The following is a 25,921-nucleotide window of genomic DNA, read 5'->3' as shown; positions in this document are numbered from 1 at the left end:
CCTGTGGAACCCTGTACAGAGATGAGGAGCCAGGCCTGGAGCCCAGGTGAGCTGCTGGAAGGGTCCCCATGTTGGGACCCACCTGTCCTGGGGAGCAGCAGCCCCTCTGAGGCAGCAGGGCTGGGCCTGGCCCTCTCTGCCAAAGGGAGAGGCCAAATGGCTGCTCCCAGATCTTCTCCATCCCAGGTAATGGCACAGTGAAACTAAATCTGGAAAGAAAACCTCTCCCTTTTTCCTATCCAGGGCAGGTCGGGTAAGGTGAGAGGCAGCTCCCTCCCTGTGCAGAGCTGGGGCTGAGGAGCTCTTAGGCTATTTGCAGCCCCCTCCCCTCCTGCTGGGAGGGGTCTCTCCTCCGGAGCAGCAGGGAGGCACTGGGGACCAGCCCACATTCCTGCAGGCTCCTGGAGTTGTCCGTGTACACCCTCTGGGGAAAGGTGCTGATGATCTCATACGAGTCCAAGTTTCCACCCCTAGGAAAGAACAGCACAGTCTTCTCCTACTCACAGGATCCCCCAAAGGTTTTGCTGAGATGCTTTGATCCAGCTGTGGTTATGCAAGAGCAGAAAAAAGGGCTTCCAGCCCAAATTGCAGCCGGCCAGGCACGGGGCAGCCTGTCCAGCTGCAGTGGGGAGGAAGGAGGCTCGTGCATCCCAGCAGCACTGAGCTCATCCTGGGCTCACACTGAGGCCAGGGCCATGGCCTGCAGCAGGAGTGGGAAGAGGGGAGAGAAAAGGGGGCCTTCAGCCATCTGGGACTGTCCCCAACAGGCTGAGAGAGCCCTTGTGCAGCGTTCAATGTGCTGGGACACAGAGCTGGCTGAGCCAAGCAAAGGCTGCAGCTCAGCTTCCAGTACCCTGGGAGGAGTGGCCCAAGTTGGGTGAGTGCTGGAAGGAGGCAAAGGCAGCAATGGCCTGGATATGATGACAATTTTGGGAAGACATAAAAATTTCATCTTCTATTGTGTGGCCAAGGTGGGTATGAAATGCTCTGAACTCCTCAGGGCCCTGGCACTGCTGCCTGGAGAGTGTCAGGTGGGCACAGGGCAGGGGCTGTGACCCAGCTCAGGCTGATGTTTGAAGCTCCAGGACCTCAAGAACCCTTTTTCTGGGATCCTACAGAGTCAGGCAAGGAGGAGAGGGAGCCCTGGAGTACCTGATGTGGGCGAGGTGCTGGCGCAGGTCCCCGATGGTGTCTGTGAGCAGCAGCCTCACCTCGTACGTCTCCTCCCCGCTCTCGGATCTGACGCGCAGAGTGCAGAAATCAGGGCCAGGAGCTCCAGCCTCCTCAGCTGCCTTCACCCTGGGGACCAGAAAACCCTGTCAGCCCAGGGGTGAGCTCCATTCCTCCATGACCAGACCAGGGGAGAGGAGTTTCATGGTTGGGAATGTCCTTGAGGTGAATGAGGCCCTGTCTGACCATGGGCTACCAGACCAACCCACTGCCCAAACTGCTGCTGTGTTTTCCCTGCCTGAAGGTGCCTTGAAGAGGGTTATGGACCTTTTTTAGCTTTTTCATTTTAAACCAGGGCTGTCTGATAAGTATTTCGCCCTACTTCTTTGATTAAAAATAATCTGCTTGGGTTTTTTTCCATTAGCTATTTGGGTCTTGGCTTACCAGAAGACTGAGTGGAAAAGTGCTGTTAGTGAGACCTCCCACCTGGGCATCACTTTCCTGGAGGTGTTCTCCCATTTAATGTTACTGCAAAGAGCTCCTTCAATGGTTTCAAACTCTTAGGCCTTGGCTTGCTGTCGGGAAAACTTTCACATAAATAAGTGACATTTTGAACAACAGAAGCTTTTTGTTAGAGATGTAAAATATGGCATGTTTGCCATGAAAAATTCAGTGGTTTTCCCAAAGGACCAAACTTGGCCTTTTGTCTGACTATTTCTAAGGTCTAAAAGGAGAAAGTCAATTTACTTCTTCAGCTGAACTCCCTGAACTAAACTTGCAGTGATGAAATAGGAGGAAGAGGAGAACCTGACAGGGCAGGGGGTGGGGGGCTGTACCTGTACCTCTCCAGGGCAGCCAGCCCAGGTGTTTCCACCAGGATTTCTTTGCTGCTCTGCTGCCCATCAGAGCCCTGCATACAAAGCAGGTGAGTGTCAGCACTGCCTGGGCTTCAGGGAGAGCAGCCAGTGCCAAGTGCCACGTGTGCTCCGGGAGCCTCTCTGGGAGCTACACGGAGCTGGTAGAGGCCCAGGGAGGAGCTGCTGGTGCTGTGCAGGGAGCTGAGTCCAGAGAATCACCCCTGGTCCCCTCCTGGGGGTGTCTGGGGGTCCACTCATACCTGTGGTGCTGCTCCAGCCACGCTTTGGGCACTGCGCACTCTGCCTCTGTGCTTCAGGGGCTTGTTGGGAACCTGCTCCGAGGAGGCTTTGGGACCTACCAGAGCAGAGGGGAGATATGTTTGTGTGTGACCTTTGTGACAAATATTTTGGCCCCAGAAGAGGCTGATTTGGTGAAAGGAGAGAGCACAGCAGCCGACAGGGAGAGCTCTTGGCACCCCTGAGAGCAGCTCTCGGGTTCCTCCCTTGAATTGTCCCACTTTCTGTCCCACTAAAGTGTTTGACTGTCAACATCAACAGTGAGAGCAGTGCAGCCTGCTCAGTGCACAGCTGGCAGGTATCTCTGCTGTGAAAGCTGTGACTATCACCATTTTTACACACTTGGACATTTTTCACTTTGTGAGGGTGTATTTCTAGGTGTCCATTCCTTTTTGCTTGGACAATTTATTTCTTTTTACTGCTTGGCTAAAGGGGATATTTAGCTTTAGCCTTGAGGTGACTGAGCACAGGTGTGTGTAACCAGGCTCTGTTTCTCATGAGTGACACACGGGATGGGTTATTTAGTGATGCACCCACAGACCCACTGATTTCTGTCTCTCTGACTGTTTGACCTCCCAACTCTGTCAGATATTGCTTACACAGACTGCAAGTGTCTAGAAGCAAAATGAGGAATCTGTGGCCTTTGATGTCCCATTTTCTGTTGTGAAACTCTGAAGAGAAACTGTCCCATATTCAGGACAGTTACGGTTGACGATATCTGCATTTCTGGAATGAGCTTGTAGGAGAAAGGAGCAGGGCTTGCAAGCAACTCTCCCCCCTGGCCTGCAGGGTTACCTCAGCATCCTTTGATGTGGTAAAGGTAGAAGGAACTTGGCCTTTCAGAAAGGCACAGGGCAGATATATTTTTTTGGAGACCTGCTGAATTTCTGTTCTTTTATTACTTGTCATGTCCCATTCTTAAGCAGGACTAATGCTGAGAGGATCCTCTGTGGGCTGCTGGCTCCCAGCTCCTGAGGCAACACCAGGCCCTGACCTAGAAGTGTTTCTTTCCTTGGTGAGACCCTCACATTCCCCTCCTACCACCTGCACTGCTCTGGTAAGGTTTAAGAATCCTCCTCCTCCAGAATGAGTTGCATTTTTTGGGGCAGGTTGAAGACTTTACCTGGGATCTCAGAGGTTTCCTGCACTTTGTTGGATTCTGAAGTACCGACCACCCGGCCAAGGCCGGGAAAATTCCCTGGAAGGTCTGGCTCCTGAAACACCTCATCCCTCCTGTCGGTGACCTGTGAGCAAATCTGGCTGTTGCACAAGCTCCTCTTGCTGCATCAGAGCCCAATAAACCACAGTAGTGCCAAGCAGCAGTTGTAAATCCCAAATGAAACCAATGATGCACAAGTTCTAGGGAACCTCAGTCCCCAGAGCTCTGCACAATTCCCCTTCCTTGTGGCTTTCTAACCTCCACAGCTCCCAGCTGGGTCCTGCTGGCCTGACCTTGTCCTGTTCATGCAGTTGTGCCCTGGTTTCTCGGTGGCAGAGGGGAAGTCCAGCCTCTGGTTGTGCCTGCTGACATTTCAGGTGCACTCCAAGACCTAGATTTGAGTCCTCTGAGGCTCTCTGCCTGCAAATGCAGCTTTGGCTCTTTGCCATTTCTGAGAAATCAAAAACTGGGACCCAAGAGAACCTCAGGTGGCCAAATCCAGTTAAACTGTGGCAAAATAAATTCTCATTACATTCTCTTTAAAAGGTATTTGTTCAATCTCATGTTAAAAGCTTTTCCAGGGGAACTTTTTGAGATCATTTTTCCCCTTCTTTCTGTGACACAGCTCTTAACTTCCTGCATGTGCTGCTTCTCTTACAGAGCCTGCTGTGCTCTCAGAAGCCTTGATCCAAGGCAGGTTCACTGAGGCACAGAAACCCTTGACCCTTGATGCTGAAACAGTCCCTGTAACGGCTGCTGCAGGTGCCCTCCGTGCCTCCCTTCTCCCCAGACACACCTGCACAGCACCACAAACCTCAGCCTCCCCTTGCTGTTGGGACCATCCAGAACATCGCTGAAAGAAAACCTGAGCTGTCCCGGGAAGCAGGAGAGCGATTTGTGCCCAAAAGCTGGGCGTGGCACTTGCCTGCAAGGGGACACCGTCGGGGTAGAATGGCTGCAGCTCTGAGGGGAAATAACCATCCATGATGTCCTGCAGGTATTGCTGAAACAACAGGAGAGCTCGTGGTCACACCTCAGCCTTTCTGTTGAGCTCAGGACTGATCTTCCTGCTGGGCTGCTCCTGTTTGTGATACTGTGGCCGTGCAGAAAGGTCTGCATCATAGAGAGGATCTCCCTCTCTAAAAATGGCTGCACAAGACATACAAGGCTTTAAAGGCACTGTGGGGGGATGCTAGTGTGCAGCTGGGCTGCTCTGTAGCACTGAGATGAGCTCAGAAGGTTATCCCCTTTCCTGGGGCTCAGTTAGTGCTGGCAGGATGATTCTGGTTCCTCTCCTTCCATACCTGCGTGGCTGGGTGCTGGTAGGGCCGGAAGGCTCCGTGTCCCACGATGATCCCATTTTGGTACAGAGTGAGGAGGAGGTGCTCTGGCCGCCTCAGCCGAGCCCCCCAGGGCGTGTGCTCGATCTGAGAAATGTCCTCTCTGACCAGCGAGTTCAAATACTTAATGTTCTCCAAGATTAAATCAAAATCAACCTGGTATTGGCCATCAACGGCTTCACCTGTGGCAGAGGGATCAGAGTTACTGGGAGAGGACTGGTGGTCAGGCAGATTTATCAGTATGAATCTGAGGTGTGTTTGCGCCCTGACATTTGTGGGCTGCCTCTGCTTTGCCCTTCACACATTTACAGAATGTGGTGCAACCTTTTTGCTGTGGAGCGGCGCTGCCAGGTCCAGGCGGGCGTGTGCCAAACCACAAGGGCAGGGCAGAGGATGCCGCACTGGGGCTGCAAACTCAGAGCTCCAGAGAGCTCCAGGGACAGCTCCTGGAGCCCACACTCAGCCCCTGGGCTTGTTGATCCTCTCAGGAGTGTTGTGCTGTCCCTGTGCCGTGCAGGAGGAGGAACTGCACGAGTTGGATTAACCAGATTGGATCAATGGATCAGGGCACAGGTGCTGAGCAGGTGCCAGTGTAAACAGAGGCAGCTGCTGCAGCAGGGCAGGGACTCTGCCAGGATGTTTGTCTGGCTGTTTGAAGATAGCAGGGTAAAGCAGTAAAAGGGTTGTGATGGGACAGAGGAATGAAGTCAGAAGAAGAAATGAAAGAAAAGATCTAAGTTGAGTTAAAGTCCTCGGTTGTTCTGCTTTTTTTATGAGTTGCTAAAGGACAATGCGGAAATACCCTCGAAATGGAGCAGTGAGCTGAAACCAAAACTGTTTCTGCTGATTTCCCTGTCTGTCCCCTCCTGCATCTAAGGGAAAGTCTAGTCTAATATTTGCATGGTGGTGAGGAAGCAGCATTGGCTCTACAGTCCAAATAATTTTCTTTTTTCCCTCTGTTACCACTTCCTAAGGAGCCACTGCCAAAGCTGCTTGGACCCCACACAGCAGAGTCAGGCCTCAGTTAAACCCTCACGTGGTGGCTGGGAGGAAAGGCAAACAATACTCCCTGATGGAGCCAGGTTCTGTGGGTAGGTTACTACAGCTCCTGTGTACACAAAGCACCTGATTCCCTTTTCCACCCACTCTGTGTCAATGTCATTAGAGCAGAGCAAATGTGCAGGGTTTGTGAATTCTGCAGGAAACAGCTGCTGTGAGGTCTCCTCCTGAAGGGCTGAGCCATCAGGTTCTCTCCTCTTCCCCCAGAAGAGCGTACAAAGTACAGGAATATAAAATTAAACCTTCTGCTGAGCTCCTGTTAGATTGCACCATGTCTGTGACCCTGAGAGGGCTTGATGTGAAGATCTTGGCACAGGATCCCAAATTCTAAAGACCCAAATCCTGAGGTTTTGGTGCTTATCTACTCCCCCTTCTCTGAGCATGCAGTGGGAGCTGGAGCAGCAGCTTCAGCCAAGAGTGCTGGTGCTTTACCCTTGCAAAGGTTCCCTGCTGGCAGCTCCTCTTCTTCCTGGCCTGATTCTGCATCTTCCAGCTGGAGCTGTGTCTCTCCAACCCAAATCAGACCATAGTCATTCAGGAACCTCTGGAAGAGGAAGGTCAGGTCAGCTTTGGTGACCAGAGCTTCAGAAAACTGGAAATGGGAGCCTGAGAGTGCTCAGTTGTGGCTGTGAGAGGCAGAGGGAGGTGGAAGAGATTTGTCTTGGGGCCTGGCAGACACACAAACAGACTCTCTGGCAGGGCAGTGATAGCAGCTCTATCAGCAGCAGGGAAAAGGGAGGAGGAAAGATTTGCAGTGGCAGAGGAACCGCCCAAGACTGCAGGAGCTGAGCACTTCTACAGCCCCAGAAATCAGAATGAAGCTTGCAGGAGGCACAGGTGATTGTGTGTTTAAAACCTTCTCCTGCCCTCCTGCTCACATCCAACCTGCTCCTTTTTTTCAGAGGTGAAGGGTTGTGATGATCAAAGGGGCAGCTTGAAAAAAGCCAAACTGGGACTGCAGTGATCTCAAACCAAAGGAACAGCTGGCTCAGGGCGAGCAGAGCAGCCTCACCTCCATCTCCAAGACCTGGCTCTGCAGCTCAATGCACCTCATTTCCAGTTCTTCTGTGGTGTGTGTGTCATGAGCATCTGTAAGAGAAAACCTGATGTTTCTCTGTAGATCCTCAAAAGAAGAGCTGTGGATAACTTGTGTCACACAGAGCAGAGCCCCAGCAGCACCTGCCTGTGCTCAGTGACCTCACAGCCCTGGGACACAGGGGCTGAACGTGACCAGCCACCCTGCAGTGGTTTTGACAACCTTGCTGACAGACTAAAAGATAAGTGTGAACAACCCTGGGGAAGTTTTGTGCTGTGGGAGCTGATGTGAGTGGTGCTGTTGGCAACCATACAGTGGAAATTGCTTGGCTCCCTCAGCCTTAAGGAGCCAAAAATGAGCAGGTGTCCACTGAGGCTGGATGCTGAAATCTTGGCTGGATGGCAGCAGGGGAGGTGCACACCACGTGTTTGTGGTTTCACAGAGACGTGTTTTTTTGCTCAGGAAATGGAGAACTCACCCAGCTCTGCACAGACAAGGCGGTTCAGCCTTGCAGGAAACGTGTGTGGGCTCCAGCTGGGGCTGGGAAGCTGCTGCATTCAGGGAACTGAAGAGGGGAAAAGACTTCCAGTGACTCACTGAAAGCTGGGGTCAATTTAGAGTTAGGCTGGACCTGGAATTCTGTGGGAGACTCCACGTGGGTTTTTGGTTTCTCTCAGCTGTGAGGAGCAGCTTTCCTGCCTGTTTGAACTCTCTAGTATTTACTGCTCTTTGGTTTTCTGACTGTCCTTGGGTGTTTGTTCTTGGCTTCGCACTTATGGAAACTTAGAAACTTACAGAAAATAGGTCAGGAAATGATGTTTTTCACCACATCAGAGTAACAGATATAAGCTGAAGTGCAGGTCTGCTTTGGGAAATGGTCCCTCTGTGTAGCTGTGACCTCTCACCAAGGAGCCTCCTGGGTTTTGGAGCCAAGGACAGCTCAGAGAGGTCCCCAAACTTGCTCAGTTGCCCTGCCCAGAGCTCTGTAGCTTTCCCACAGGTGCCAAAGGTAGAACAATTTTTACCTTCTCCTTGAAGAGTCTTTATCCTCTCCTCGAGTTCAGCAATCCTCCTGTCCTTCAGGGGCAGAACAAACAATGACCTGGGTCAGGTCCTGGGCCTCAGCACCTCCAGGCACAGTTTGCACAATTAGTCAAGGCTGGTGCAGGTCCTGTCACCCCACCCAGGGGCTGAATCACCTCACAAACACCTTAATTAGACTCAGATGAGGGATGGGATAAGTAGAGAACTCCAGGAATAGGTGACCCATCTCCCAGCCCTCCATCTGCATGAGATGCTTCTGCTCAGACCTGTGGGGAGGAGCTGATTTAGAAACCAAACCAGCATTTCTGCAGCCTCTTCTGAAAAAAACAAACAAACAAACAAACAAAAAAAAACCACCCAAACTCCAAACCAAACAGAAAGAGGTATTTCTCCTAAGCTTTAAAAAGGTATTTATTCTATTCAGTGATGCAGAGAGGATGACTCTGCTGTGTGAGCAGCTGCTGTTTCAGGAAACAAAAGGGAGAATGCACCACCACAGGAGGAAAAAGAAAAATTCTGAAGCCAAAGAGCTGCTGATCTTAGTGCCAGAGTGCTGAGAGTCACTGCTGCCAGAAGTCCCAGCAGGGACTGTCCCCTCTGCCACCCCAAGGCCTGATCCCACTGCTCTGTTGCTTTGTAAAGGGCTCATTTGGGTAATTAACAGCAGGCCACAGATGGACTTCTGAGCCCACACAAGGTCTGAGAGGTGGAACTCCCATGGCAGGGCACAGAGCAGGCTCAGAAAGAGGCTGGCTCTTACCTTCAGCTGGATTTCTTGTGCTTGTTTCTCTATTTTTTGTTCCAACAGAGAGATTTTTTCTGCCAGAGAGGACGTGAGCTCCACGTCAGTGTGACCTGAGAGCACAAACGCCTTTGAGGAGGGTTGGGGTGCACAGGGGACCCCACACCAGAATTCCTGGTCTGTCACAGCAGGGAGGAATCCCTTGGCTCCTGGTTGTGTGAGGGGGGCCACAAGAACGGGTCTGGCACCAAAAAACTGATGGCCCAGAACCCCCAGATGACAAAGGGGTTTTACCCTCCATGTTCTTTGTCCCCTGGAGCAGGAGTGGAGGGTGCCTTGCAGGGATTCCTTGTCCTAGGAGAGAGCCTGGCATCTCCTGGAAAAGAAAGAAAACAGGTCAGTGTTTGCACATGGCTTCTCCAAAAGCAGGTAAGGAAATATCAAGGTTGTGCTGAGGGAAAGAGAGGGCAGGGGAGAGCAGCTGGTCCATCAATGCCATCAGCATTCCCAAATTTCTGGGTGTGTGTGGGAGCTCCTCAGGAGCCAGGACCATGGGAAAGGACAATCCTAGCAGCTGGAAGAGTGAGCACGAAGTGAAGCTTGCAGAAAGAGACCATAACACTTGCACAGAGAGGCAGAAAATGGTAAAATTGAGTTATTTTAGAGAAAAAAAAATGCACAGTGCTCTGTGGTTATTAGAAGCAGCAAACTTCTCTGGGAGCAAAATGGGAGATTTTGTTCTGAAATCGAACAGGGAGGATGTGACATTAAATGGAACTGTAAAAATAGATGGTGTTCTAGGGCTGGTTCAGGATGTGGAAATGTCTTGTTGTTTGTCTGGTTTTGGACACTTGTAGGGGAGAGAGCTACATCTGTTGTGTAAAGAGTAAGAACAGCCTTCCCTGTGAAGGTAATGACCTTTGGACAGCTCTGAGCAAGAATAAGAGGGGATAACATATGGAATAAAGCACAGCTTCATTAACTTTGAGGGGTGTTTGCTTGGTGGATTAATTTTCTAAATATAATTGAAAAAGCAGTTAAAAAAAAATCCTAAACTATACATTTTTGTGATCTGCCCATCCTCCCGGTCCATCCACCCTCGTTTTCTGTGCAGAAGGGGCAGTTTGAGGGATGGGGGGGGGGGGGGGGCAAAAAGGGGCTCAAATAAGGGGGATAACCAGGGGGTGATGGAGGAGAAGGGCCCTGGGGAGGGGAACCTGACAGGGGTGGCAGCTCTGGGAGTACCCGGGGTGTGGTGGGGAGACCCTCGGGGGGGGATACCCGAACTGGGGAGGGGTCCGAGCCCGGGGGGGTCCCCGCCCTCCCCAGGCCCTCACTCACCCCCCTGCTGCCATCTTGTTTACGGGCGGTTGCCACGGCGACCGTGGGCATCTGCGATTGGTCCGGCGCTGGTCACGTGGTGGGCGCGGCAGGTCTCGGGAACTACATTTCCCAGCATGCACCGCGCGCGTTCTCCCGGGATAGGACCGGGAGTGGGTCTCGTTTTTCTCCTCAGCCCCCCTTCCGCACGTCAGCCTGGCCTGAGACACCTCACGCCGTGCAGCTCCTCCTGATTCCCTCACCTGCTTCCTTGGTCTCTGTTTTCTCACCTGGGCACCGCTCTTGGCGCCGCTGATGCTCTGAACTCCACTCAGCGCTTGTCACCGTCCCAGGAGCGTTTCCTGGGTGTCCCCCATGCCACCTGCTGCCTCTGTGCTGCTCTCCAGGGAGCTTGGCCCCGCCAGCTGGAGATGAGCTGACAGGCCAATTATCTCCCCAATTTTACCTCCTTTGATGGGGCGTTCACAGAACCACAGACTGGTTTGGGCTCAAGGGACCTCAAAGCTCATCTCATTCCCACCCCCTGCCATGGGCAGGGACACCTTCCACTATCCCAGATTGTTCCAAACCCTGTCCAACCTGGCCTTGGACACTTTCAGGAATGTTGGCTGTGCTCAAGAGAATTTCATTTCAACTTGCCCAAATTGCAAAAAGTGTTAAATGTGGAGAAGCTCTTCTGCAGAAGAGCCCTCAGCTCTGGGCGGAAGCTGACAGGGAGTTCACCATGATGCTTCACCAGCACAAACCCAGACTGCAGGTGTGTGTTCTCAGCACGTTCCAGTGACTTTATTCATTTCGAACCATCTCAAAACAACCAGACGCCTTTTGTTTCCTGCTGCTGCAGGGCGAGGGAGCTCAGAGATCTGCTGTAAGGAGATGGATTTGGGGGGTTAAAGGAAGCATTTCCCTGATCTTTAATTTAGGATCTGTAACTGAAATCCCAAGGGACGCCTTGGCTCCAGCTCCACCTGGAGGGAGGAGGTTTGTTCCTTCCAACCTTGGCTGCAATTTGCAAACCGTCCCAGTGATCCAGGGAGGGTTTCAGTCACTCTTGGTGGCTTTGAGGACAGAGAGCCCCGCAGGGAGAAGCAGAACCTGAGGAGTTTCAGCCTTTCCTTGAATTTTTTCTTTGGGCAAGCACCGTTGCTTCTTTGTACACACAAAAAAAAACCCCCACTTTTTATCTGTTTTTCCACTGGTTGCAGCCATGCTAATCATCCTGTGTTCATCCCTTTACATCCTTTTATCTTATTTTGCCACTTAGTCTTTAAGCTCGTCTCAACGACTCCAGGACAACTGAAAATTTCTACGTTCTGTTACTTATCACCGTCAGGGCAGGGAACAGGGAGCGGGAGCTGCTCCAGTGCCAGGGGATGTAGAGAAACAGCTCCAGGGGCCGGAGATCCCCACCCCACGTCTGGCACCTTTTTCCTTGCAGCACTGGCAGCAGATAGCACTTCCCCAAACGGCGCTGGGTCCCGCATGGGAAGGGAGGTGCAACTGGTGTGTCGTCCCCGCTGACTTAAAGGCTAGGAGAAGAGGAAGTGTCAAGGGAAGTGTCAGAGCACCCGCCGAGCCCCGGCCATGCCGCCCGTCCAGCACACCCGCCTGCTCCTGCTGCTCGCCCTGCTCGGCCTGTGCCTGGTAAGGACAGCGCCCTGGGTCCAGCCGGCTCTGCCCAGGGATGGGGAGGGTTCGGGCAAGGGGAAAATTCTGCTTTCAGCTGAAGACAGCTGTTTTGGGGTTTCTCTTTGACTTTAACCACTGCGATCTTACCAAGAGCTTTGTGCAGTGGTCTGGAAGGTCCGAACACTTCCATGTGGTGCTTTTTGAAAGCTTTCTTCTTTAACTTGAGAGTACCAGTGACCTCTGTAGCTCTCACTCTGAGCTCTCCAGCCCATCTTGCACCTCCTGTGCCCGCTGGCCCAGCCCATGCCTGCGGTGGGGGTGCGGCCGGCCAGAGGGGACACAGGGCTGTGGTTCCCTCTCACCTCTCCCCACTGGATGTTATTTTCCTTCCTGCTGGGGGAGCTCGGTCCGAGAGGCATGCTGAGGGATGTCAGGGCTCTCCTGGGTGGTTAGGGATGAACCCTCCAGCAGTTTTGGGGAGCACGATGCACTTTGGGGCAGTTTTGGGGATGATTTTTTTTTTCCCTACAACATGTTGGTAACGGGGCCAGGTCTGTCTGTGCTTACTTCACTCATGAAGTTCCACACAGCTGTGACCTGCTGCTGGCTCCACAGGGTGCATTTAAATTTTGGGATTCCCCCTCTGTAAACCAGACAAAAAGGACAAGAGTGTGGCGAAGGGGCAGAGCAGAGCTTTGGGCTCCATTCCTGGTCCTTTCCCATCTCCTGAGGAGGGGTGTAAGACAGTGTGTTTCACAATGGGAAACGGCATCCCTTTTCCAGCAGCCAGAGCAGTGTTAGAGAGGGAGAGTGCCCTGGGATGGGCACCCCAGCCGTGCTGCATTTCACACACCGACTGCACCCGCCCTGTTTGCAGCAGCCCGGGCCCGGGGGGCCCCCCTCCCCTGCCCCTCGCTTCCCGCACGGGCATTTCCACACCCCGCTTCTTCTGCTGCCGCAGGGCCGTGGCCTGTCACCTTCTCACCACTTCCTTGCACCAGCGAGGGGAGCAGGGAACCTCTTCCTGGCTTCCACTTCCCCCCTGATTTCTAAAAAAACCCTGGTTAGAAGCAGGGCAGCGAATCCAGGGAGAGCTCACTTCCCTCCCTGCATTGGGACAAGCCCAAAGTGTGAAGGGGAACCTGCCAGAGGTCAGGAGGCTGTTTGTCCTGCCCGGGGTGGGGCAGTGTGGGGGCCCTGAAGTTCCCCGGCTCCTTTTGCCTCCCAGCATCATCCCGTGAGGGGTCTCAGGCCTTTCACCGCCGTGCTGCTGTCGGGAGGGATGTCTGAAGCATCTTTCCTTTCCCAGTGCCTCGGCCAGGCGAGCGAAAAGGAGCCTCCGAAAAATCCTGTCCCGAGCAACAGCACGACCAGCAGCGGCCTGAGCCCGCCCTGCGGCAGCCCCCCGCTGCTTTCCATGGCGCTGGCGGTGGCGGCCGCGCTGCTCCTGCACCTGCGCTGAGCCCGGCGCGCCCCGCTCCCCGCACAACTTCCCCACGACGGGATCCGCCGCACCGCTTCCGTTCCAGTTCCTGCCGCCCTGCGATCTTCTTGTCACTTGAGCCTGAGTGAGCACCCCGGCCCCGGGGTGCGGAGCAATAAACGCGCTGGTCCCGAGACCTCGGGCTCGTCTCCGCCTTCTCCCGGTTCGGGAGCGGGGCTGACGGGGGTGTGGGGGCGCAGCGCCGGCCCCTTACCGGGGCTTCAGCCCTCGGGGCTGGAGGGGCCGGGTGGGGCCAGGCCCGAGCCGGGGCGGGGGAGCAGGGCCGGGATGCCCGAGTGTCCCCCGGGTGTGCTCCGAGTGTCCCCCGGGTGTTCCCCTCAGGCCCCCGGCTGTTCCCCTCAAACCCCCGGCTGTTCCCCTCAGGCCCCCGGGTGTTCCCCTCAAACCCCCGGCTGTTCCCCTCAGGCCCCCGGCTATTCCCCTCAGGCCCCCGGCTGTTCCCCTCAGGCCCCCGCGGCTTCGGGCGGGACCCCCGCGCGCCTCCTCAGGCCGGGCGGAGCAGCCCGCGCGTAGCCCTGGCCAATCCCGCGGCAGGGGCTGCTGCTCCCCGCCAATCCGGTGCCGCCAGCTCCCGCCCTCAGCCAATCACAGCCCTGTGGCGTTAATATAAAATCGTGAGAAGGGGTTCAGCCCTTCTTGTCAGGCGCGGGCAGGGCCCGGAACAGAGTTGCTGTGTGCCGGGGGCTCTGCAATATCGAGGGGGTTTCACTTTCTTCAGCGTCCCTTCCTGCCGGGCTGATCTCAGCCTTTAAGTCCCTCGTGTGACTGCCTGTTCTCCTGCTCGAACGGGTATTGGGGCAATGGGAGACACATAAAAGATGGGCGTTTGTTGGTGCCTGTTGCTGGAGGTCACGGCAGTCCCCTAATGTCACCTGGTGTACCCAAGGCTGTCACCTGCGAGGGTGATGAGTGGTCGCTGCCCCCATGCAGTGACCAGACCAGGCTCTTGCTGGCAGCCGTGTCCTCTCCCCAGCAGCGAGGACAGAGGTTCTTGTCTCCATTTCTTGCCCCGTGTCCCCCTGGCTCCAAGCCACATCCCCGGGGAGCTCCTGCTCTCGACCCAGGTGGGCAAAACCTCTGTCCTCGGCACTTGGAAGATGGGTGCCCTGAGCCATGATGCAGCCTCGCATCAGGGACAGGGAACACTGCTGGCTCTGAGCTAAGCCCGGGCTGTCACAACAGGGACCCTTGCAAGGCCACGGCCTGGTGTCCCCCTGAGCTGGAGCTGGAGCTGGTGGGGTTCCACAGCCCCCGGTGCTCCCAGGGCAAGTTTGGCCAGTGCCTCCCACCTCAAACTCCACATCCTCTGCCCGCGGGCACTAGAGGGCACTGGGATCCCATCTTGGCACCAGGATCAGGCCTGGGGCTGGCAGGGGCGAGGTGCCGGGGTGGGGGTCCTGCCATCTGTGGGCAGGACAAGGACAAGGACGCCAACCAGCCAGGCAGAGCTGGCCCAGACAAGAAGGGCTGTATCTTACACACATACATAAATACAGTTCAGGGGGAAGAAACCCTTGTGGGGAGGCGCTCTGCTGCTCTCCAGGGGGTGCCACATTGGTCATGTCCATGGGATCCTTCATGGACTTTGTTCAGGCTGCCTCGGGAGGGAGGTGGGGTGGTCCCCCCGTGATGAAGAGGTTGATGGTCATCCTTCACACCAGAGGCTGAGAGGTGCTTGGGATGCAACGTGGGTGAGATCTGAGGCCTCCTCCCCAGTGTGGTACCTCTGCTCCTCACAGCACCTGGATATCCCAGGTCTGTGTGGGTCTTTCATCAGCCATGTCCCAAACGATGGCGTGGTCCTGGTCGAAGCTTCGGCCACCTGCAGAGGGAGGGGAAGGTTTGAGGAGGGCAAACTCCACGTCTGATGGTGCTGGAGGGACCAAACACCCCATTTTTGGGCATCCCTGGGGAAGCAGCCTGTGTACAGGCCTGAGGCCTCACCTTTGACATCAAGGATCATGTCCTCAAACATCTGGCTGCGGATCCGTCCTTGAGAGTCGACGCTCCAGGTCTGACGTGGCATCCTGGTCTCGGACCACAGCACGGCCTTGGCGCCCTTCCCAGCTGGCCCGATGACCTGCAGGCTCATGGTGGGGGCCACCTGCAAGGAACACAGAGGGGGAATTCCCTGGAGGTGCAGCTGGTTCTGTGGTGGAACATGGGATGAGCAGAAAGACCCCTTGGTGAGAGATGGGGATGTTGAGGGTGATAAGAACTCCAGGGGGAAGGCAGAGATGGCTTCACATCTCCAGAGGAGACTCAGGGAGGAGAATCACCATATGTTTGGGGACAAGGCTGGGATCAGAGGCTGGGAAAAGCTGTTATAAACCCTGTAAAATGGCTGTGGGGTGGGGAGTGCCCAGTAAGAACCCTGCCAGGGGCTGCCCTGGTCCCCTTGGCGGCGCTGGCTGTCACACCTGAGCCCTGACCTGGTTTTTGATCAGCCCGTCCTCGTAGTACCAGACAGAGCTGCTCTGCTCGCTCAGGCTGGAGACCACCACCCGCCCTGCCTTCATCTCCTCCACGTCATCGGGGACTGAGAGGAAGAGCTCCAGCTTCCTGCTCCTGATGCGGAAATAGATCCGTCTCTGCAACAAGAGGAACCTGGTGTTTGCACCCAAAAGCTCTGCTGCCTGCACCTCCAAGACCTCACCTGGCTTTGGGGGCTGTGGGAAGGGAAGATCCTGGACCCCTGGGGGGTTCCCCCCATTGTTCTCCCCCCAGGAGATCCCCACATCTCCCCAGGGCGATGGCTGTGACCGTGACCTGTCCCTCGTAGCTGCCATGGGCACGGCTCAGCGTGCTGGGATGCCACGGATTTTACAAGGCAGTTGCCCACAGGGAGCGTTTCACCACAAAGGCGGCCACTCCCAGGGTGGGGGACAGGAATCTGGGGTGGCAGGGCTGAGCGGGTGGCACCTTTCCCATGTCAGAGCTGTCAGCTGCAGGCTGCGGCTCCCCAGCTCCCCCAGCCCACCCCGAGCGGGCTGGCAGCTCAGTCTCCCCGTGAGCCTCGTGCCCCGGGGTTCTGGGGTTCACTCCGCTGGGTGCCAGCGCCCTGTCCCTTCCCAAAGGTGACACCGACCTGGCGGATGGGGTAGAGGGACCCCACGTGCTGGAGCCCACTGTAGGTCAGCCAGTTGGTGATCTCGGTGCAGTCCAGCAGCCACTGCCGCCCTCGGAAGTCACCGTGCTCACACAGCACCCAGCTGTGGGGACAGGATAGCACAGGACACGTCACCCCGGGCTGGCAGGGGACACCCACTGGGTGCTGGGGGACCAGGGCTCACTTACATCCCTCCTTTGACCCGCACTGACAGCACGTGGTTGTTGAAACCCTCTGCCTGCAGACTCCGCACCTCGGAGTTCAGCTCGATCTCCTTCCCCTCAAAACACTCCAGGCCGTGCAGGAAGATGGAGGGCTCCGAGAAAAACTGTGGGATCAGGGCAGAGATAGGGTGAGGGGGGAAAAGGGGGAGCAGTGAGGGTTCCAGAGGTGGAGAGCCAGAACTGGAGGTGCCCATGAGAGGGAAGAAACATTCTGGGGTGGGGTTCTGATGAGGAAGGGAAGGGAAGGGAAGGGAAGGGAAGGGAAGGGAAGGGAAGGGAAGGGAAGGGAAGGGAAGGGAAGGGAAGGGAAGGGAAGGGAAGGGAAGGGAAGGGAAGGGAAGGGAAGGGAAGGGAAGGGAAGGGAAGGGAAGGGAAGGGAAGGGAAGGGAAGGGAAGGGAAGGGAAGGGAAGGGAAGGGAAGGGGACCTCACCAGTGGAACTTTCTTCAAGGAGCGGATGGCAGTGGAGCAGAGGCAGCCCATGGCACTGAGCGTGGGGTACTCGCCCTCGGACAGCACGTGCTGCTCCCCCGCAAAGTCTTGCCCATCAAACAGGATCCAGCTGGTGGGGAGAGGCATTCCTGGGCTGACAGGGCCATCACAGCAGGCATCCATCCCTCCTGTGACCCACAGCACCCCCATCCTGCCTGCCCTCTGCCCTGTCCCCATCCCGCGTGGCCCCGGGACACCCCACCTGCCCCCACGGACTCTGCAGGAGCGCGGGATGAAGGCTTCGGGCAGGGCCTCCTGGTCCTCCTCAAAGGAAACCTGATCCCCCAAGAAGTCGGGCTCTGAGAAAAGCAGGATCTGGGGAGGGGGAGCAGAGGGGCTCAGTGAGGGGTCAAAGCATCACCACCACCCCACAAGGGGCTGTGTCCCCCTCCCCATCCACCACCCCTGACCTTGGAGACGAAGTGGAGGTTGTGTTCCCTGACCTGGAAGCAAACAGAGTGGGGCTGGTGGGTGTCTGGCCGTGGCACCCACCAGCCCAGGGGGAGGTCCCATGAGGAGGGGGTGTCCCCTCACCTGCAGGATGGGCTGTACTGAGGCGATGTGACAGTCAGTGGCCCCCCAGTCCTCGCAGTTGCGGTACACCCCCTTCTCCAGGATGTACTGCTCACCAGAGTAGTTGGGGCCCTCATAGGCCACCCACCTGTGGGGAGGAGGTGAGTGCTGGCCCATTTCCCCCCACCCCAGCCTCCCCCTGAGCCCCCCTGCCCCGTTCGCACACTCACACTCCGCTCAGCACGTGGATGGACTGGGTGACCGTGCCGTAGCCGGCCAGCTGTGTGTCGGGGAGCGCCTCGCTCAGCTCCACACTCGGGCCCTCCTCGAAGTCCATGGCCTCAAATAGGACCAGTGCTGGGTCAGAGAAGTCCTGTGGGGAAAAGGACCGCCCCCCAAGCCCCATGGTCTGTCAGAGGAAGGGGCTGTGGGCTGTGCACACACACAGCCGGGCCCCTGCCTGGCCTCAGGCACCCTGGGGAGGGTGGGAGCAGGTGCCAAACTTTTGTTTGGATGAGTTTGGAGGATCTCAGGCCATGCCCAGCTGCCTGATGCAGGCAGGGAAGCCTCCTTTTTGGGCCTGAGGAGGGGATGAGGGTGCCTGGTTCTCTCTACCCACCCTAAGTCCATTCCCAAGCCATTCCCATCCCTGCCCTCACCGTCCGGATCAGCCGCAGGGACACCAGCTCCTTGCTGTAGCCGCCCCACTGCCTCCAGTCCTGGTACTCCCCTTCCTCCAGCAGGTACTGGTGGCCACGGAAACCTTCCTTCTCGTAGCCAACCCAGCTGTGGCACAGGCAGACATGGGCAGTGAGGACCCCAGAGGATTTCCATGTGCTGGGGTAGGGGGACACCATCCACACCCTCTCTCCCAAGTGACCCACAGCCATTCCACAGCCCTTCCCAGGGGTGACCATCACCTTCCCAGCCTGCTCCAGCTGGGGTGCCAGCCCTGCCCTCCTGTGCCACTCACCATCCCCCCAGGACACGCAGGGAGCCCACGGTGGGCAGCCCTGGCTCGGGCAGGCGCTTCAGGTCATAGATGTCTCTGCTGATGGTGAAGCTGTGGCCCTGGAAACCTGTGGCCTCGTAGATCACCACCTATCAGCACAGGTGAGAAAGGAGACAAAGCGGACAAAGGGAGGTGGGAATGGTCCCAGGCCCATCCCAGCCCATGATTCCTGGGAGCTGCCCCAGACTCACCTGTGGCTCACCGGGTCTCTCCACGACAGGGCAGCCCTGGAAGGAGAAGAAGGCTGTGCTGGCAGGAGAGGACATTGCAGGGACATCTGCTGCCACCCTTTAAAGCCTGAGCTGTTTTTTGGGTCATTTTCCTTCAAGAAGCTCTTTTGAAGCTTTCCCTCACCCCTATCCCACAGGAGCACTTTCCAAAGCCACGCTTGGCCTGTTTCCACACCTTGATCTCCCTGATGCCAGAACTCACCCACACCTGGATACAGCCCCAGCACCCTGGAACCACACACCAGGAAGCAGCACTCACCAGCCTGATGGGATGCATGGAGCAGATGGATGGGTCCTTTGCTCCCCAAGCCTTTAGATTGGGGTACCCTCCCGGCTCCAGAACGTAGGGATCATCATCGAAGAAAGGCTTGGAGTAAACCAGCCACCTGTGGAACAGGTGAAAGGCATCACACCCTGCTCTGGTCTGTGCTGAGCCCACCTGGCAGCCCCCCCAGGCGCTCACAGGCCCGAGTGGACGATGATGGAGGCGGCAGCCAGCGCCTGTCCCCGGCTGCGGGTGTCCTCGGCCGAGCCGCTGAACCTGAGCCGGGCGCCCTCGCCGTTCTCCTCCGCGAACAGGCTGATCTCGGGGGTGCGGTAATCCTGCGGGAACAGCGGCGTTCGGGCCCCCGCACCTCTGCCCGGAGGGCGCTGGGGACTCACCCGCACATCCCCGCACTCACCCGCACCACCCTCTTGAAGGAGCCGATGCGGAAGGGGCGCCCCCCGCGGGGCTGTCCCTTGTCCCCGGTGTCCCCGTACGCCGTCCAGGGGTCGTCGATCTCCACGTCCCCCTCGGCCAGGACGCACTTGCGCCCGCGGAACCGCGGCTTCTCGTACATCACCCACCTGGGAGCGGGGTGGGGGAAATCCAGCCTTACCCCCGGGGCAGAGCGTGGGCGGGGACGCGCTGCCACCGCCGCGATGCTGCGTCCGCGGTAATGAGCAGCGGCAGGACGGTCACCCCTGGACGCCGGGCTGCGACATCCCCGGCACGGGGAGCTCGCCAGTCGCTGCCGGTCCCTCCCTCGGTGTCCTCGCCCCGCCGCTGTCCCTACCCGCCTCGGATGACTCGGATGGAGATGGTGTGAGAGAGCTCCCAGGACGTGGCGTCGGGGACGTCGTCCCAGATCTCCCGTTTGTGCCCCGCGAAGCCGGCATCGGAGTACAGGATGATCTGGGGAGGGAAGGGGTGACACGGCGGGGAAAGTGCTGCCACACCGCTCCGAGCCCCGGCCGGCCAACCCAGCCCGGCCCCGCCGCCCTCCCGGTACCTTGCCAGGTCTTGTGTTGATCTTCTGCGAGCCCTCCTTATCCTCCTGCTGTGAAGAGCCGAGGGGACGGGCGGGTGAGGGGCGCGGAGGGACATGGGCTGCAGCAGCCATCTCCCTACAGCCCGAGGGAGCCGCAGCCGCAGCCTCGCGTCTGGCGTCTGCCAGGCCCTCCCACCGCCCCGAGCAGCCACACCTCGAGCGTTCCTGCCCTGCTGGGGCTCAGCCTCCCGTCTGCCCCCGACCCTCCTGCCACCTGCCCGGGACCCCGCAGCAGCCCTGGTGGCACCTTCCCATCACTTGACCTGGTATCCACCAATCCCCCCAGCATCCTCCCATCACCCATCCCAGTATCCTCCCATCACCCATCCCAGCATCCTCCCATCACCCATCCCAGTATCCTCCCATCACCCATCCCAGCATCCTCCCATCACCCATCCCAGCATCCTCCCATCACCCATCCCAGTATCCTCCCATGGCCTTTCCCAGTGCCCTCCCATCACTTATCCCGGTGCCTGCACTTTCACCCCATGGCCTCTCTGACGGGGAGCACAAGCCAAATGTTGGGAACAGGGGAGGATCTCCCAGAGTCCAGCCCCCACCTCCTTCCCACATTCCCAGGGAAGGAGAACATTTCCCAGCGTTTGTTGGATTCACTCACCAGGACATGGTCGAGGCTCAGGGTCACGGTGCTCTCTGGCTCCTCGGTGACAGCGGGGACAGAGCCAGAGCTCAGGGCTTCCAGCATGGCCACCTCGGGGCCAGAATGGCCACCGGGGCCCAGCCCGTTGTGCTCCCTGGGGCAGGGCGGGTCTGTGCCCCCGTCGCTGTCGGGCAGCTCGAGCAGGGCGGCGCTGGGGGACACGAAGCGGCTGTAGAGCACACTCTTGTCCAGGCGGGAGTAGGGCTTGCCCTCGTCAGCCCCAGCTGCCCGCTGCTCCAGGAAGTGGGAGAGCAGCGCCATGCCCTTGAGGACGTTCCCTCGGAAGAGCACGCTCCGCTCGGCCGGGCCCCCGGCCACCAGTTTGGCTTTTTCATCCTCTCCCAGTGTTCCCAGGAGTGAGCCCCCCTCCATCCACCCTTCGCCATCCCTGGGCACCCCACGGAGGGTCCCGGCGGCCGCCCGCTCCTCGGGGCTCAGGTACGGGTTCTCAATCTCCTCCTCCTCATCCTCGGGGCTCTCCTCGGGCCGCCCCGCCGGGCACCGCCCCAGCAGCTCCCGCAGGGCCTCGGGCAGGGACACGGGGGCCCGGGGGGCCACACGGTCCTCGTGGATGGGGGGCAGAGCCGCACAGCGGCCCAGCGCCGACGGCCGGGGCTGCCGCGGGGCCTTGGGCGCCTTCCGCATCTCCGAGGGCTCCATGTTCCGCAGAGTGTCCACCAGGATCTCCATGTCCACCAGCAGCTCCGGGTCCTCCTCGCTCATGTCCGGGGGGCTCTCAGCTGGGGGCTCAGTGCCTGGGGGCTCGGGGGTGCTCTCAGGCTCTTGGGCCGTGCCCTGGGGGTCTCCCGTCGTCTCATCCCCCTCCGACTCACTCTCGGCCTTTGCTGACGCTGCCGTTTCGGAGGAAGGCTCTGGACCATCGCTCACCTCTGAGGGGAGGCTCTCGGGGGCGCTGCCAGCTCCCGGGGGGCTCTGTGTCCTGGGTGCCGTGACTGAAACGGTGCCATCCACATCTGCCCCGCTTCCCTCACCTGCCCCGGCCGGGTCAGCCTGGCCAGCGGCGCCTGCCGAGGGCCCCCGCGGGGAGCAGGTCGGGCTGGTTTGTGGCTCCCCGGGCCCGTCGCCGGCTCCCGCAGCCGCGCTCTCCGGCGTGGGCTCGGCCTGCGCTGAGTCCTTCTCCTCGGGGGATCCCTCGGCCGGGAGCCCAGCGGCCTCTGTGGGGCCCGGCGAGTTCTCCCTGCCCACCGCGGCCTCGGCAGAGCCGCTGCCGTCCCGCCCGGGGCTGTCCCGCTGTGGCGAGGCCGCGGCGGCCCCGGCGGTGCCGTTTATCCCGTTTGGAGCCCCCCGTCCCTCCGCCGGCCGCGTTTCGGGCCCGGCCGCGTCCCTGCCCGTCCGCAGCACGGTGACCTGCCTGGCCCTGGGCACGGCAGGGACGGGGCCGGGCTTGGCGGCGCTCGGGGCGCCGGGACCGTCCCCGGGAGCCCCCGCGGGGCGCTCGGCGGGGCGGGTGGGCAGGAGGGTGCCGTGCACGTAGCTCTCCCTGTGCACCGGCACCTCGCGGGGGGCGCCCGCCGGGGAGGGGGAGCCGTCACCGCCCGGGCCCCCCTTCCCCCGCTCGTCCTGGCGCCGGGGCCTCTGCGCCGGGGAATAGACCTGCGAGAAGATGGGGCCGTGCGCCGTGAAGTTCTTGAGGAGGCTGACGGAGGACGAGTGCTCCCGGTGGGTCGGGGCGGCGGGGCTGCCGGAGCCCGTCTTCTCCACGATCTCCCTCTCCCAGGCCTGCAGCAGCAGGGATACCCGGGAGGGGCTCCCGTCCCGGCCCCGAGCGCTCCCGGCGCTCTCCAGGCGCCGCGACACCAGCGAGACCTTCTGGAAGCGGGACCTGCCCTCGGGAGCCCCCGCGGCTCCCTGCTTCATGCTGAGCTCGGCGCTGGAGATGAAGCCCCTGCTCTTGGCGTGCCGGAACGGCGGGTCCATCCCGGGGGGCGGGCAGGGAGCGCCGGGCTCCCCGAACTCCCTGCTGGGGCTGGCAGAGCTGCAGGGAGAGAGAGTCTCTGGAACGACCACCCCGTGGGGAACAGCCCCCAAACCAGCCCTTTAAACCCCACAGACCTCCCTGTGATGCTGTGGGACATTTTGAGAGGAACACATGAGCACAGGAGGTGGCTTTGGGACTTCTGGTGGTGCTCGTGCCACCCATCCTGGCACATGCAGGGTGTGGGGCCACCGTGGGTCCCTCTGCCTGCCCATGCCAGGGCTGCTGTGCCCGGCAGGGCTGGTGGGAGCTCTGCCACACACCGAGGTGTGGCAGAGCCTGGTGGGGCACAGGTGAGTGTGGCAGGGCACAGGTGAGTGTGGCAGGGCACAGATGAGCCTGGCAGGGCACAGGGGAGTGGGCAGGGCACAGATGAGCCTGGCAGGGCACAGGGGAGCCCAGCAGGGCACAGGGGAGCCTGGCAGGGCACAGGGGAGCCCAGCAGGGCACAGGTGAGCCTGACACAGCACAGGTGAGTGTGCAGAATGTGGCTGGGCTGTGCCGTGCCCCGAGCTGTGCCGTGCCCCAAACTGTGGGATGAGTCAGGCGGGCAGCAAGGGCTGCGCCGAGTCAGCAAAGGCAGCAAACAAACAAGCCCAGAAAACAACAGGGAAGCTGCTCCATGGGGGAAGGGGCCTGGCTGGGATCGGGAGCAGGGCTGGGGCAGCCGTGGGGTGAGCAGGAGGAGGTGAAGACCTGAGCAGCATCATCATCCCTTGACCCTTCCCTGTCCCTGTGTGGCAAAGGTGAGATTGCTCTGTCCACCTCTGCAGCTCCACTGGCACGAGGAAAGGAACTGGAATAATCATGCAGCCCTCACCCCCTGATCAGAGGTTGTCCCAGCACACAGCTCCACGTCCTGGTGTTGGGTGCTGCAGGGTGGGCATTGCTGTGGGCCCAAGGGCTCAGGGACAGGGGACAGGGACACCTGTGCCACCTCGGCTTGGGGGAATGCCAGCAGAGGCGTCCCTGTGCTGTGGCCACATGCCTGCCCCAGAAGGGTTTTATTGCTGGGTTTGGGATTGGGAAGCAGCTGACGCAGCAGGTGCTGGGGAGGGAGCTGGAAGTGCACCCACATCCCAGTATCTCCCAATTAGGAGCTGTTCAGTGTCACCGCCCAGCTTTGGGGACAATGCCGGGGATGGGGATTTGGGGTCAGCCCGAGGACAGGCTGGGATTGAGGTCCCCATCTGGGACACCTCCCTGCACAAATCCCAGGGCTGCCTTCCCTGGGGGACACCTCAGGAGAGGACCTCATCCTGCACCAGCCAGGTTGGGTTTTCCCAGCACTGGCAGGTTGGGTTTTCCCAGTCCCTGAGGGGATCAGGGGGCCGGGGGCAGGCAGGGAAGTGCCGGGTACAGGCAGCTGCCTGCCCCTGCTGCCAGCCCGCCACGCGCCCTCCAGATCCTGCTCTCCCCGGCCCAGCAGGTCTTTCCAGAACAGATAGGAAGAGTTTGTGTCATTTTTCCGGAAGGCGATGAGACCTTGTCTGGGACAGCCAGCACTGCTCGAGGCTGGGACCTCCCTGGGTGGGGCTGAACAGCCACATGGGCACAGCTGGGTCCCCAGGGCCACAGCTGGATCCCCAGGGTCATGGCATCCACCAGTGGAAGAGGGATGGACGCCCTGGCTGTACCCATGGCTCCAGGACAGCACAGGGACAGGGACAGGGACGGGGACGCTGGCTCCATGCAGCACCAGGGTGCTGGGGGAAGGTGGCACCTTCTGACTCAGCATCCTCCTCTCACCTGGACCTATTTGGAGTATTTCCAAAGCTCTCCAGGTCTGGCTTTCCCATCCCATTCCATCCCATCCCAGGGATGGATCCAGCACCTGGCGCCACCCTGGGAAAGGAGCTGACCCAGAGCCCTGCTCTGCCCCAGCACCCCGTTTTCTGCTGAAATAATTCCCACTGCAGCAATGGGTCAAGGACATGAGGACACGAGGATGGAAGGACAGGAGGACAAGAGCCTGCAGCTCCCGGGCTGCCCCTGCCGGCCATCCCCGCCTGCCCGGGCGTGCCCGGCTGGATCCAGCGGTGTTGCCACACCGGGACACCCAGCACGGCTCTAATTAATCCCCTTCGGCCAAGCCGAGCCAACCCGCTGACCTCGTTTGCCGCCTCTGTCACCCCAAAGGGTCTCCCAGCACCCAAGTCAAAGGCACGAGGTGCTGTTTAATATTCAGGAGGGACGGAGGGGCCGAGGGCAGCAGCTGCGGCTGCCTTTGAGCCGGTGACCACGGATTAAGCTGAGCCTCCGGCCACGCTGGGCTGAGCTCTGTCACCGCGGGGCGAGAGCGGACCTGCCACCTTCAGGAAAATCAGGGATCTGGGTTGGGTGGCTGCTGCACGGGCTGAGGTTCATGGGGAGGGCAGGGGAGTCCCCGTCCCCCCTCGCTGCCCCTGCCCTCCCCCTGCTGAGCCGGGCCATGGGCAGCCTCGTGCCCAGGAGGGGACAGGGGTGACAGGGGAGCCCCGCTGTCCCCTCGGCCCGGCTCGTGAGGCCAGCACACGCGGAGGAGCCCCAGCTGACTCTGGCAGCTCTTGGGATGCTCTGTGGTGGCAGGAGTTGAATTACACCCCCAGCAAACCCCCAAATTCAGGGGCTGAAGGTGAGAGGGTCAGAGCTGTGCTCAGCCCCCAGCTCCCGGCCCCATCCCCCCTCCCTGGCCCGCGCTGATCCTGGGGCAGCAGAGACCCATTCCCAGCGCCTGCCAGGCCGGGGCCCCGCTCCGAGCACCGGGCAGCCCGCGTGGGTGGCAGCGGGACGGGAGCACCGGTGCCCGGCTCCCGCAGCGCCGCGGAACCCTTCCCTGCCGCTCCCCCGCCAGCCGGGCCGGCCCGGGCAGCGCCCTGAGTGTGCCCCGGGCCCCCTCCCACAGCCCCGCGTACCTGCCGGCCGAGGGTCCCGCCGTGCCGGCCCGGGCAGCGGGGTCTGTGCCGTGCCGTGCCGGGCCGTGCCGTGCCGTGCCGTGCCGTGCCGTGCCGTGCAGCGCCGAGCGGGCTGGCGGTGCTGCTCTGTGCACACCGCACAGCTGGGCGGACCGGCAGAGTCACCCTGAGCACCCAGCCCTGAGCACCCAGCCCTGGCGCAGCGGAGGTTTGGCATTCCTCAGGTGCTGACAGCCGGGGAGCCGGTCAGGCTGGTTCCAGACCCGGCTCCCCCGTTTCCTCCGACTCAGCAGCGCCGGG

At 59.5% G+C, this 25,921-nt stretch overlaps 2 protein-coding genes across 2 annotated transcripts; both read right to left on the bottom strand.

Annotated features, from left to right (window-relative positions):
• Positions 1-304: 304 nt before the first annotated feature.
• UBXN11 (UBX domain protein 11) lies at positions 305-10,096 on the bottom strand (the record flags this gene model as incomplete). The annotated part of the gene is given in 14 exon segments (XM_083879356.1): positions 305-470; positions 1,153-1,299; positions 2,013-2,080; positions 2,288-2,382; positions 3,448-3,568; positions 4,409-4,486; positions 4,788-5,005; positions 6,315-6,426; positions 6,895-6,971; positions 7,944-7,995; positions 8,723-8,817; positions 8,999-9,053; positions 9,055-9,080; positions 10,069-10,096. Coding segments are annotated over 14 exon segments (1,338 nt in total).
• Positions 10,097-14,900: 4,804 nt separating this feature from the next.
• CRYBG2 (crystallin beta-gamma domain containing 2) lies at positions 14,901-22,669 on the bottom strand (the record flags this gene model as incomplete). The annotated part of the gene is made up of 19 exons (XM_083879355.1): positions 14,901-15,000; positions 15,123-15,282; positions 15,611-15,769; positions 16,267-16,390; positions 16,476-16,615; positions 16,943-17,072; positions 17,205-17,317; positions 17,413-17,445; positions 17,537-17,663; positions 17,746-17,888; positions 18,175-18,301; positions 18,489-18,616; positions 18,719-18,754; positions 19,017-19,143; positions 19,221-19,360; positions 19,441-19,606; positions 19,816-19,934; positions 20,032-20,079; positions 20,690-22,669. 19 exons carry the CDS (start codon positions 22,667-22,669, stop codon positions 14,912-14,914), a joined length of 4,089 nt encoding a protein of 1,362 aa, XP_083735481.1. The 3' UTR covers positions 14,901-14,911.
• Positions 22,670-25,921: the final 3,252 nt, after the last annotated feature.

The sequence above is a fragment of the Zosterops lateralis genome (assembly GCF_965231275.1).
Source record: "Zosterops lateralis genome assembly, chromosome: 28".
NCBI classification, from domain to species: domain Eukaryota; kingdom Metazoa; phylum Chordata; class Aves; order Passeriformes; family Zosteropidae; genus Zosterops; species Zosterops lateralis.
Note: the sequence above shows the minus strand (reverse complement) of the source record. Positions and strands in the feature narration are given on the sequence as shown.